Source organism: Penicillium verhagenii (assembly GCF_028828195.1).
Source record: "Penicillium verhagenii strain IBT 33310 chromosome Unknown utg000004l_segment0_segment0, whole genome shotgun sequence".
In the NCBI taxonomy this organism is placed as follows: domain Eukaryota; kingdom Fungi; phylum Ascomycota; class Eurotiomycetes; order Eurotiales; family Aspergillaceae; genus Penicillium; species Penicillium verhagenii.
In genome coordinates, this window is record NW_026643168.1 from 1,475,871 (window position 1) to 1,488,672 (window position 12,802).

The 12,802-nt window shown below is 47.8% G+C and overlaps 5 protein-coding genes across 5 annotated transcripts; 2 read left to right on the forward strand and 3 right to left on the reverse strand.

Moving 5' to 3' along the window:
* Window positions 1–337: 337 nt before the first annotated feature.
* Window positions 338–2,098, reverse strand: N7466_003458 (Major facilitator superfamily domain general substrate transporter; the record flags this gene model as incomplete). The annotated part of the gene is made up of 3 exons (XM_057162855.1): window positions 338–651; window positions 717–1,198; window positions 1,260–2,098. The coding sequence occupies 3 exons, from the start codon at window positions 2,096–2,098 to the stop codon at window positions 338–340; spliced, it is 1,635 nt and encodes a 544-aa protein (XP_057023970.1).
* Window positions 2,099–2,674: 576 nt separating this feature from the next.
* Window positions 2,675–4,073, forward strand: N7466_003459 (NAD(P)/FAD-dependent oxidoreductase; the record flags this gene model as incomplete). The annotated part of the gene is made up of 3 exons (XM_057162856.1): window positions 2,675–3,523; window positions 3,591–3,887; window positions 3,945–4,073. The coding sequence occupies 3 exons, from the start codon at window positions 2,675–2,677 to the stop codon at window positions 4,071–4,073; spliced, it is 1,275 nt and encodes a 424-aa protein (XP_057023971.1).
* A 688-nt stretch (window positions 4,074–4,761) lies between these two features.
* N7466_003460 (uncharacterized protein) lies at window positions 4,762–5,697 on the reverse strand (the record flags this gene model as incomplete). The annotated part of the gene is made up of 1 exon (XM_057162857.1): window positions 4,762–5,697. One exon carries the CDS (start codon window positions 5,695–5,697, stop codon window positions 4,762–4,764), a length of 936 nt encoding a protein of 311 aa, XP_057023972.1.
* A 932-nt stretch (window positions 5,698–6,629) lies between these two features.
* N7466_003461 (cytidine deaminase) lies at window positions 6,630–7,336 on the forward strand (the record flags this gene model as incomplete). Its single annotated transcript, XM_057162858.1, has 4 exons — window positions 6,630–6,839; window positions 6,985–7,070; window positions 7,144–7,225; window positions 7,295–7,336. The coding sequence occupies 4 exons, from the start codon at window positions 6,630–6,632 to the stop codon at window positions 7,334–7,336; spliced, it is 420 nt and encodes a 139-aa protein (XP_057023973.1).
* A 560-nt stretch (window positions 7,337–7,896) lies between these two features.
* Window positions 7,897–12,466, reverse strand: N7466_003462 (vacuolar protein sorting/targeting protein 10; the record flags this gene model as incomplete). The annotated part of the gene is made up of 2 exons (XM_057162859.1): window positions 7,897–8,527; window positions 8,610–12,466. The coding sequence occupies 2 exons, from the start codon at window positions 12,464–12,466 to the stop codon at window positions 7,897–7,899; spliced, it is 4,488 nt and encodes a 1,495-aa protein (XP_057023974.1).
* Window positions 12,467–12,802: the final 336 nt, after the last annotated feature.

Genomic DNA, 12,802 nt, shown 5'->3' on the forward strand with positions numbered 1-12,802 from the left:
CAAGTCTAGAAGGCAATGGTCCCGGGGAGAGTCCCCGAGGACTATGTGGTATTATTGATTAGAGGACAAGACTGGCTAGCAGAAAGGCGAAGAATGAGAGTCAGGGATTGGAGGTTTCTTATTTCATCTTCAATTGAAGTTTATCATCAAGATCGTGTCTTTAAGTCATTCATAGAGCATATTCAATGCAAACATGGGCGTGAATAACCAGTACATCGAAGCTCGATATCAACAGTCTCAGTACATAGCAGATGTATTCCAAAGTGGACAAAAAGGGAGAAAATCTCCACTTCCGCCAATGCCATTTCTTTCCAAAGCCATACACTGAGAAACTCTTTTAATCCTGCTTGTTGCCAACCTTTCCCACATGGCGAAGCCCCAAAGAGCTCACCAGGAAGACAACAACCATGCCGGCAGAAATAGTCCAATATGCAGCACGATATCCCTCCAGAAGCTCAGCCGTTTGAGAAGAAGCACCTGTGCCGTTCACCGAGCCATTATGAGCCGTCACGGAAGCTGCTATGACAGCAGTGACAGCCAGTCCAACAGAATTAGCCAGCTGAGAGATAGTATTGAAAACACTACCAGCCAGGGCCATTGAGTCCTCTGGAAATGCTCGGGAGATTATGAGACTCGAAACGGTCCATAGCACTAGACAAAGAGTAAGTCATCCATCTATCAGACACAATGTGAAGTGAAACGAGATAGTTACTCACCGTCGCCGTTGATTGGGCTCAATGTCATGGCAACAAAGGCGGCAGCCCAGTATGTCCAGTTCGGGGAGGCGACTGCCATTAAGATTGGTGAGATCGCGGTCATGAATGCACTCGCTCCCAAGAGCAGGTTGACGTTCACCCTTGATACCAGGTGGGCAGTGGCCATGTTTGTGGCCACGCCTACTACAGCCATAGGCAAGAAGCGAATGGAGGCTTGGAGGGCTGAGATTTCCTGGACGTCCTGGAAGAACAAGGTCGATATGTACTGGAATGAGTTGAATCCAGCCCATGTGAAAAACATGGCCACGCAGATGAAAAGAAAGGGTAGATTTTGCCATAAAGTGTTTGGAATCAAGGCTGGTTTGTTGTTTTTGACCTGCCACTTCACCCAGAGCAGGAAGACAGGGAGTAGTAACATGGAGATTATAAGCAGCACAATATATTGGGGCTCATATATGTTTTTATATGAAGACGTGATCATCCTATAGAAATGTCAGCAGTGCCCAGGCAAAGAATTAAACACAAACATCAAGATCAACTCACGCAAGCACATATGATAAGAGTCCAAATGACAAGGCGAGAATCCCTAAGCCCACCCAATCAATATTATAACCAAGCTTATACCAGGTAGCCCGACAAAGCTTCATCGAATCCGCATCAGAAGGAAGGATCAAAAAAGAGCCAACAAACAAGATAGCATCAATAATAGCGGTAATATAAAAGCCCCATCGCCAGCCAATAGTATTAGTAAAGACACCACCAAGAATGAGACCTAACGCATAACCTAGCGGCTGTCCCATCCCCGTAGCCGCAAAGGCGATATTCCTCTTACGTCCAGGCGGGAAGGACGCAGTCACTAGCGACATGGACGTCGGGAGACACATGGCCACAAAGAGCCCCAGCAGCGCACGGAAGATGATAAATTGATTACCGGTGCGAGCAAGTCCACACGCAAGGATCAGAGGACATGAGAAGCCGCTGCCTATAAGCCACATTCTCTTCGAGCCGACTATATCGGCAACGGAGCCGAATGCCAGCAAGGTGCATCCTGCAGATAAAGCGTACACGGATGCCGGCCAGAAGATCAGATCGCGGTCGAGATTGATGTCGGCTGCGATGCGAGGGAGTGCGGTGGTGAGGATTCCGGTTCCGGATACGCTGATGAAGGTGACTCCGGTTATTATGGTAATGATCCAGAACGACTCCCAAGCGGACTTGGAATCCTGCTCTGAGGACTCTGAGGGTAGAATGGTACCATCTAGCTTTGGCGGCGTGGTTTCTGTTTTGAAAGCTTTCTTGCTGCGTCTTCCATCGTGGATTTTTACTGAGGTTGGTGCTGTAAAAGGTGCTGTGGGTGCTTTTGTTGTCGTTACTGTGGTCATGGTAGCAGATGCAGCTTGGTCTCTTAGCGGGGAGAATGTGAAAGAAAGCGTCAAGACATCCGTTTAGAACATTCAGGACCCAGATCAGACCTTCCAGGACGGAAAGGGTTTGAGAAATATATGCCAAATGATCTATTTCTTCCACGCGTCCTTGATAAGCCGAAAGTCCCTGTTTTGTACTAGTGGTATATAATCCCTGTAAGCCACTATCATCCCAATTAGAAGGGAACGAGGAAGTGACTCACAAATCAATCAAGCATTTGAGCTTTAAAATTGCTCTACAATTTCTCCAGCTTCAATGTCAATCATCCAGGCTTGGCCCTTTGGGATCTTGAAGATCAGCTTTAACTCCGATCCCGCGGAGTTACCGCAGCCCCTGCATGAACACCAGTGGCCGGACATAAGCATGTAGAAAAAAAATAGCAGGAAAGGCGAAAACTTCCCAAACAGCATTTCAATAATGGCATCCAGCTGAACGTGGTGATTTTCACCGCCTTGCGTTATTAGCGCTTCTATCTATTTATTTACTTTCCTCTTCTATATTCCTATATCCCTTCATCCTGCGGTGCTACTAAAATGCTATCCCACCTCCTCCTCGTCGGCAAAATATTCGTGATTCTAATAGGACAAACCTGGACCAAACTCCGCTTGCGACTGAGATCCATCGTGCACCGATTCACATACCAAGCAGGCTCGCAGCCCAAGAACATAGTCATCGTGGGTGCCTCGTTCGCGGGATATCACGCAGCGCGGTGTCTCGCAAACTCACTCCCATCCGGCTATCGAGTGGTGGTGATTGAGAAGAACAGCCACTTCCAATTAACATGGGTCCTGCCACGCTTCTGCGTTGTTGATGGCCACGACAATAAGGCCTTTATTCCATACGGGTCCTATGTGAAAGGACCTCCTGGATCATGTCATTGGGTTCGAGATATAGTGACATCTGTCATTCCTGCCGAAAACAAAGGCAGTGATAGATGCAGAGAAGGAAGCCGAGGAGGAAACGTCAAGCTTGCTTCGGGCGACTCGATCCCCTATGAGTACTTGGTCCTGGCGACGGGGTCTGCAGCTGGACTTCCATCGAGAGTATGTGAGACAGACAAGGAAGCTGGAATGAAGGCACTTTCGGATCAACGACAAAAGATCGCAAAAGCGCAAGATATCGTGGTTGTAGGAGGTGGTCCTGCCGGGATTGAATTGGCGGCGGATGCAAAGGCGCAATTTCCCGAAAAACGAGTCACTTTGATTCATTCTCGGGCAACCTTGCTTAATGATGGATTTGGAACGAAGATGCATCTCGCGATATGTGAAGAGATGGATAGGTTGGGGGTGAACCTTGTGCTGGGGCAGAAGCCGAGCATTCCAGATGGGATGACAGGTAGTATCAAGCTCAGTGGGGGCGACGTTATTCATTATGACTGTTTGGTGAGCTTTGTTCTGCTGTTCCGTTTAATCTCTGCTTTCCGAATCCCTCGATTGCTGATAATCCCAGATCAAATGTGTTGGACAAAAGCCAAACTCGAGCCTGTTGAGCTTCCTTTCTCCCGAGACGTTTACTCGATCAGGATACATCCGAGTCCAACCTTCGCTGCAAGTTCTGGATGATGCATTCCCCGAGATTTATGCAGCAGGGGATGTCATAGAGGCTGGGGCAATCAAAAATGCCCGGTCTGCTGTGCAGCAAGCCCAGACTGTGGCAGTAAACATATGTCGTCACATTCACGGTCAGCGGCAGATCGAGTATATGCAGCAATGGTGGGAGGGCACGACGAAGCTGACCTTGGGAGTTGTAAGTGGTCTCATTCGGACACAGGACACATGAGAAACTAACAATCAAATTCAACAGGGCAAAAGCGTTGTTTATATCACCGATTATTGCGTTGAAGTGCTGTTCTCCTCCGGTCGACAGAAAATAGAACTGGACAGTGCGATGGTATGGAAGTATTTTGGTGCGAAGCCATATGTTGATCATTAATGGTGATGTCTTGGAATGAGAAGATTCTATTATGGTCTCGTTATTTGGTAGCGACTTCCAAGATTAAGAGAAAGAAAGGGGAAAGGATGAAAAAAAGAAAAAGAAAAGAAAAAAAAAGTACCGCCGAAAGGAACCGAACCTCCGTCTCTCACTCGTGTCCCCCCTGGTAAGGATATTAAGAATATGTAAGAATATGTAATAATATCCAGGAGGGACACGAGTGAGTGTGTTGCCAACTACACCACGGCGGCTATTCATTAATCTGAGTTGACCAATTGATCCCTTTATCCACTACGCTAGTCCCAATATCGTAATATTTATCGGCTATCTCCGTCATTTCTCCTTTCTAATCCTAAACTAGTTCTGAACTACTTTATAACTAGTTTATAACTGGTTCTTATAATATGTAATAATATAGCTTTAATTTATTAGGCTTAGTGGATTTCAAATTTCTCTTGCCAAAACATAGGTGTCCCCGACTTTTCATAGAGGTGGACCTGTAGACATTTTACATAGATTCACTTGTTCAATACCCACGGGCTTTATCTATATCCAGGATGGTATTGAAGTCAACTTGCAGTGGTATCAATTAAAAGACCGACGTATAACACATTAACATGAACAATAGCCGCACGTAATCCAATCCAATAACTTTAACTCAGAAGTAAAAAATACAGAGCAAAACTAACTAACGACAATTTTTCTTCCATTCTCGGTCAGGCCATTGCGCTTTTCCAAAATTACGGACAGATCGAATCGCGAAGCATCGTGGGTCCTCCATAGGCTTCACAATATCAAAGTGCTGTGGGCCATGTTTGCGAACAGAAAAGCTCGAGCCAGCCTCCGCAAAAAAGCCATTTAGCCATTTCCCAACCTGTTTGTTATTTTGTGGGAATATAACAGCATTCTGTCCTTCACTGCCGAGTTCTCGTTTCTCAAAGGCATAACAATTAGACACATAGAGCTCCTGTGTGTTTTCGTCCACTGCTAGGTATGTGTAAATTTCCAGCTTGATCAGTGGATGATCGCGAACAACACACGCATGACCAACTGGATTCCGCCTTCTGCCAGATACTGGATGGTAGAGTGCCTTGTTGTAACAATATTGTGTCTTACTGGGATCGAGGTCTCGAGCTAGCTTGATTTTTTCAATCAGGCGGATTTTGTCCGGGAAGGTAATAGTAAGACACGGGCAGATATCGACCTCTCCAGGAAAGGGCATGCAACTTCTGACTTGAGCACCAAGCGACAGATGGCCAGATCCTTTTTGGGACTTTTTGAATGGTATCCGAGACTGTGCCAGTGGGATACACCATTCAGAACGTGCGTGAAGATTCCAGCATTCACTACAGTATCTCCAACGTGTATTCTCGAGCTGACGAAGCAGCTGCATTCTGGGGCTTTGCTCGAGTTTCCAATTAGGGCAAAGCATTTCTCGCTTTTGGGGCGGAATAAGTCGACCAAGTTGCTTGCTTCCGACCTTGAAGAAGAAGAATTTGCAGGTGAGAAGGACGCAAATGAAATCCGGAGTTGGTAGATGGTCGAGAATCCTTTTTATTATACGCATATCAAGCGTCAAAAGCCTTGCAGGTCTTGCCTCGAAACGGGATGTGGTTTGCTTCATGGCGGTGATGGTTGATGGAGATGAACAAAAATGGTATTGGATACTAGTAGTTGTGTGTTGTGTAGAGTGCATGGAGACTGAGCAGCATGTTAAATCCTCAGAAGTTTAGATATACTAAGCCTCTCTCGGTAGAAGATTTGGACATTATCCAGTTCGAGCTTCGGAGACGTTCAGAAGAGGAAAAGTAAGAATTCTGACTTTAATAGTAAACCAAACTACATATTTACTCTGGAAATTCCAAATTTAGAAGACCGCGTCTTATCAAGTACTAACACTGAAGTCGGTACTCTTCATAAGTACCAAGTCCATACCCATTCTAAGTAGCAAGTATGTACCCTTCTCAAGTACTGCGTACGATACCAATACTCTTCCTAATTGAAAGCCTGAGTCTAAATACTACTTAGTGTATGTATGTTAACCCTAGCTAAGTACGAAGTCCACATCTAAAGGAAAGCTCTCGCTAAAATTCCGCCGAAGTATATCTTCCAATATTAGAGAATTACTGACAGCAACCCAGTCTCATACGTAGCTCACGTGCAACAAAGAAGCTCAACAGCTGGACCATCCGTTTTGAAGTTGAGCGGAGACCAAGCAACATTCTTGTCAATCATATGGTTTATTCTAGCATGCGTTCATGAAGAACGGAAACCAACTCCAGGCCGCCAGGCCACAACATATGGAATTGCGACAGACGAAAATGAACTCAACCATCAATCCAACTTCCACATGCCACATTCTCAATAAAGCGATTTGGCTCATTCCAGAAAGAAAAAAAAGAGAACATTTGAAAATCCCACTAGCGTATAAATTTCCAGCCGAAATCGGTATACGGTAGTTATCTACACTATCTACACTATCTACAATCGCGGCCCCGCATCCCACACTCCACACTACAACCTCTCCTCCCCCTCATAACCCACAACACACTCAAAATGACCAACACACTCACAGCCCAAGAGCTCTCGACCCTCTCGACCAAGGCCATAGCCGCCAAGGACTCAGCCTACTGCCCGTACTCCAAGTTCCGCGTGGGCGCGTGCATCCTCACGACATCGGGCGAATTCGTGGTTGGGGCCAACGTCGAAAACGCCGCGTACCCCGTGGGCGTATGTGCGGAGCGAGTAGCCATTGGGACGGCGGTGGTAAGAGCCCCTATCTCATACATTCCATTCCATTCCATTCCGTGCAATTGGCTGGTCGTCGTGATCGTCGTCATGTGGATGGATGCTGGTGGGCGGTAGAACATGAGTACTAGTAACTGACTGTGTTTGGGTTGGTTGGATTTAGGTGGCTGGGCATAAGAGTTTCAAGGCGATTGCTGTTGCGACTGATATTAAGCCGGCTGCGTCGCCTTGTGGGATGTGTCGACAGGCGTATGTGGTTGATTTTTCCTTGTTGATTTTTTTTGGGATTTGAAGGGCAATATGACTTACAATACTTGATTAGGATTCGCGAGTTCACTGGTCCTTCGTTCCCGGTTTATATGTATGATGGCGATGGGAATTATAAGGTGAAGACTATGGATGAGGTATGTTGTATTTCTTTGGGTGTTCTCGTTCAAACCAGTTAAATGTTAGATGCTTACCCCCTGATTTAGTTGCTGCCGGATTCTTTTGGCCCCGGTGACTTGGGTATTTGAATTGATGTCGATATAAAGCGATGTGGGAATGATGAAGTAATGGTTGGACCTAGTATGGAAGAATAGACGCAAATTCAGATTTGAATCATTCAAATTCCCATTGTCATTCCTATGGTGGAATTTTGAATTATCACTATCAGGCATGTCCACCAAGCATTTCTACTGGAATCATGTCAGAGGAAAACTACCGCGAACAGCTGGCTTACCATCCGAGTCCTTTACACGATGCATTGTCATACATGAGTCCTGCATAGACCATGTTGCTCGTAGTCCAAAAACCAATGGCCAGAAAAGAAAATCAACATTCAAACTCTCTATATCTTTCGCAAGCCAAAAGAGAGAGAAAATTCCCTAGCGAGATATGCAATACATAAAACAGACAAAAAGAAACCCAAAATAAATAAGAAAAAAAAAAGGCATCAAAAGGGAAGAAACATGCGCTCATAATGTCACATCAATATTCCAATCACATCCATGTCCCAAAATCCTTCAAACATAACTTAGTACGTGCATCACAAAGGAAAGGAAGAGGAACGGAAGACGCATCTCATAAATGCAATCTACGCCTCCTCTTCCTCCTCAAATTCATCCGCACCCAACAATTCATCCTCGTCATCCACAACATGCGAGTAATCGCCCCTGCGAGCAGCGAACGAGCCCCGCGTCGCATAAGGACGCTGGGAACCCCGACCGCGACGCACGAGCCCACTCACAGTGCGCCACAAGCTACTGCCCAACAGAGGCAGCGCCTGTGCGACAGCAACGAGACCAGCGATGATAGCGACGGGAACAACGACCAGCGGGGAATCCCCGTGGAGCCAACCGCCGCCGGAGCCGGAGCTCTCGCCCAGACGAATCTGGCCGAACTTGCCGTCCCAGCGGGTGTAGACGAAGTATCCGAATGCGGTTGCTGCTGCGATGGGGATCACAATGGCGAAGAAGAGACCCACGCCGCTGATGCCGTGCTTCTTTTCAAACTCCTTCTCCTTGTTGGGGCAGGGTCGTGGGACTTGGCGGTCGAGGTCTTGCTCGCCGCTTTGGCAGGTGGTCTGTGGAAGCTTGCGGTAGCCTGTTGGCTCCCAGTACTCGACTAGATCGGGGTTATCCTGGCATTGTAGGCTGTGGTCAGGCTGAGCGAGACCTGGGACAAGTGCACAGCTGCCATCGCTTTGAATCTCGTAGTTGTAGTCACTATAGTTTTGTATGTTAGCAAATGGATATACTTCATTACTCATAAAAAGAAATCCAAAGGAAAAAGGCAAAATTCGCTTACCATTCAAAGTCGGCACGAGTGCAGGTGCAGTTACCGGCGTCAATCCGGTGAATATGCGGGTCACGCCAGTTGACCCAGCAGTCGGCACCGGGCCTCTTGCGCTGGTATTGCTCGATATGTCCGAACAGGCAGTTGTCTCCCTGAGCTGGGTGCGTAGGATTCCACAAGTAATAGTCATCGCTCTGACCATTCACCTCATCCAGCTCGCATTGACGGTCATAGATACCACTAAAGTCAAGATTGATGGCCGTGACCTTGTTGGAGGATTTGGACCACAGGATAAAGTTCTTTGATGTATCCGAAGGGAGGGTTGAGATATCATCGATGAGCATCTCGGTTTCGGAGAACTTGAATTCCGTCCAGTTCTCGCCTTCGTCAAGACTGTAGTAGACCACGTTGGTCGGCTGGTGCTCGCGGACAAGCACAATAACCGAACCAGCATCGCCAAACTCGAACATGAAGCGGCCCTTCTTGATCTCCTTCCAGCTGATTCCTCCATCGCGAGTAAGGAAGGTATTGGCATCGGCAGGGGTGTTCGACAAAGAGTCGCCAACATTACCAACTCCGATCATCAGTCCAATAGCAGATCCGGAGTAGAAGGTATCCCGCCAGTCCCGTCGCTGCGTGTAACTATGAAGGTGCAGTGCACAATCATAGGTACCTTGCCCCTCTATAACAGAGCAATCAAACTTTTTGCCATCAACGTCGCGAGTCGGCGGGGGTAACAGCATCCACTGACCACCATCATTGTGGGTAATGACAGAGATCAACTTCTTGGTGTCTCCCTTTTTATCAACATCTTCCTTGTTCCAAAGAACGTTGGCGAGCGCGACGCCCTCAATTCCGGCCATCTTCTCAAAATCGACATAGCCTCGGTCGTCCATGTTCAGGGCCTCCAAGCTTTGAACAAAGTAAGTGCCGTTGCTGTTGCTCTTAACCAGCGAACCATAGGCATGGCCCTCTTTGGTGCTGATCTGGACCATCAAGAACAATGTGTACGAGGCGCCTGGAAGAACAGTATACTGAGACACATCTATGTTAAAGGGGAAATGAGCCTCTGCAAAGACACGACCATCCAAACTGGATGTGACATTCAAGAACTTGTGCTCCTCTGTGGGGTATGTTGCCACGACGATGAAATCATTCATCGTTACAAAGTGCGCAATGTTCTTGTCAATCACCTTCTTATCAGACCAATTGTCCAGCGAGTTGCTGGAAACAAGTTGACGGTCATTCTTGCTGTTCTCCTGGGCATATTGTTCACAGATGACAAGCTCTTCGCTATTTTCACGCTTTTCATTGTATGCAAACACACATGAACCGACCCCGCGAAGCATCAATTGCCATTCGTGACCGCGGTTCTTGCTAACGTATGCGTCAAGAACACAATCTTTACCCTCGCAAGTCTCACTGCCGATCCAGATCATCCAATCCATGTACTTTTCATGGAAAACCAGGGGTGACATGGTCGCTGGGACGTATTTTGTGGGTTGCTCAAACTTTCGGAATGAATATCCGCGGTCGATGGTGGAGTAAACCCAGCCCGAGGTAGCCAAGAAGTAAGCACCGTCAGTGTAATCAGGGTGTTGAATCATTTCTCTAATCATTTCACCCTTGAGGGCAGCAGGCTGTTCCCATGTCTTGCCATGGTCGTGAGAGATAGAGACCTCCAGGTTCCGAGTAAGCATGAAAATAGTCTCATCGTCTCCAGAGTTACTCGATTGCCGTTCAAGATAGAAGTAATCGGCGTCGGCGCTATCAAACTCCTGTGGCTTTCCTACATGAACTTTGCCGTCGGTGACTGGGGAACCGGTGGTGGTATTATCACACGATCGCTCAATTTCCTTGTCAAGGCTCTCACCACCCTCTCGAACACACACGTTGCCAGGGATGAGTCGCCAACCAGAGGGACCTGTGTACTTATCGCTAGCATCCTTGCACTTGCCCGCGGGGGCCGTCAATGATACTGCTGGGATACACTCTTTGCCATCCTCGGATCGTTGGAAGTTATAATCACACTCGAAGTCCTCAGCTGAACATTTGCATGATTCAAAGATAGGTGCGTCCATCTTGAACTCGTTCTTCATGAAGCAGTCGGCGCTGGATTTTCGGCGCTGGAAGAATTGCTTGTGGCCCATCAGACAGTCCGGTTTGCCATCCTCATCTACACGAGCAGTCCATGTCTCAACGTCATCCTTGGTGCATTTGCGTTCGTGGAGACCGTCGAAGTTGATGGAATAAATGATATCGCCATTACCATCGCTCTTTTGGCCTACAAGCAAGAACTTCAGACTAGTCGAATCTGGAGTCGTAGTCAGGAAAGAAGTCTTGATCTTGTGCTTAAGCTCAATATCCTCCCATTCCTTGCCATGGTCAATAGAGTATTGGACCTTTTTGGTTTCTCCGTCATCGCTGACAGCCACAATGACGCCGCCCTGGTCACCAAACTCAAATCGATGGGGGCCCTTGAGCGCCTTTCGCCAGTGAAGACCGGCATCATCGGAGACAAAGAGATCGCCCTCAGAGTATTTTTTCAAATGATCGCCAGTATTGCCCACACCCATCACCAATCCCGGTGCGGGACTAGAGAACATGCGACCCAAAGAGCTCAGCTTGCGCAGAGAGTCATATGTAGTCATGGAGTGCAGATGCAGTCGGTCCCCTTCCACCTTAAGCGATTGGAACGTTCTACCATCATCGAAACTGATGCTTGTCACGAGTTTTTTGTCTTCAGTGTCCGACTCCTCAACTTTTTTCCAATTGTCGACCGTGTTCACAATCACAATGCCTTGAATATCTGCGACTTTCTCAAAGTCGACTAGTCCGTTCAGATCTCGGTTCGTATGTTCGATATTAGGTGAGAAGTATGTTCCGTTCGAATTCGATGAAAAGAGGACACCAATGCGGTTCTCATGCCATGTGGTCTGTACGTCCAACTGGATGCTATAATTTGTACTTTCCAGTAGCGTATATGCATCCTTCTCTACTTTATGTCCACCGAATTCTGCACGGTGCCATTCGTGAGAGTCGTCGCTCACATACAGGGCCTGTTCAGTTGTGCCTTTCGATTGAACGCCTGCGACAATATACTTCTTCACTGAGCGAACCTTGATCTGCACGGCACTGACCGGCAGTCCGCGATTGAGCTTAACCTCAGTTCCCTCCACGTCATCGCGGAAGAAGGTATCAGAATACACCAGACGCTCAGAGCGATCGGCGGATCGCAATCCAGGAACCACACACAGAATCCGGTCTGCGAGGGATTCCTTTGACACGAGGTCTTGACCGAATTGGGGGGTGTTCGCGGCCCAAGAGCACTCTAGAATCGTTTCGCGTAGCGGCGTAATTGTCTTAAAGTCGTCGGTGGTGTAGAAAGATTGTGTCATGCATCCCATAATGAAGCACTCTTCAGTCATGAAGATTACCTTGCTAGGGTCCCAGCCATTGAAATTGAACGGAATCACACTGCGCATGATCATCGGGGGCTCCTTGATCACGAACGGTCTCCATGTCTCTCCTTGGTTGGTAGTAATCCAGTGCGTGCCGCTTCGACCGATGATGTAGGCGCGGTTACGATCGTACGGGTGCGGCAAGACGATAATCGCGTTTCCTTGTATAGTGCCATCGTCTCCTTTGATTACTTCCCATTCCTCACCTCCATCGAAGGAGATCTGGGCATTGCGTGTGCTTTCGTCGTGAAAGACGATTGTGTTGGACCCTTCGAAGTAGAACAGACCTCTTGGTGAATGAGTGAGTTCCGTTGCTTTTGCCGTAGGTTTGTCCCCTTTTGCCGCGGTCGGCTGTGCGGTTAAAGCCAGCAACAGACCGACCACGAGCAGTAGCCACCGAGGTATCATGACCGCTGATACTCAGGCATCTGAATGGGGATGTTGGTTATTGGGGGATTCAAGCAGCCTAGCTGCCTGCGGGCCGATCCGGAGGGTGGGCGGACTTCAAGGTAGGCGGGCGTGTGAATGATGGGGCGGATGGGTTGATAAGATGCAATTTGAGCTGGTCCAAACCTGGGAGGTCTGGTAGATGACAATGATGAAAAGGTGAATGATGATGAGTTGCAAAGTATGAGAGGAGAAGAGCCCGCTGTCGTGGCCTCAGCCTGGGAGCTATCCTGTCACGTGAAAACACTTATCGGCTTCTATCAACGATCGGCGGGTAAGGTGTTTCCTTGTACCTTG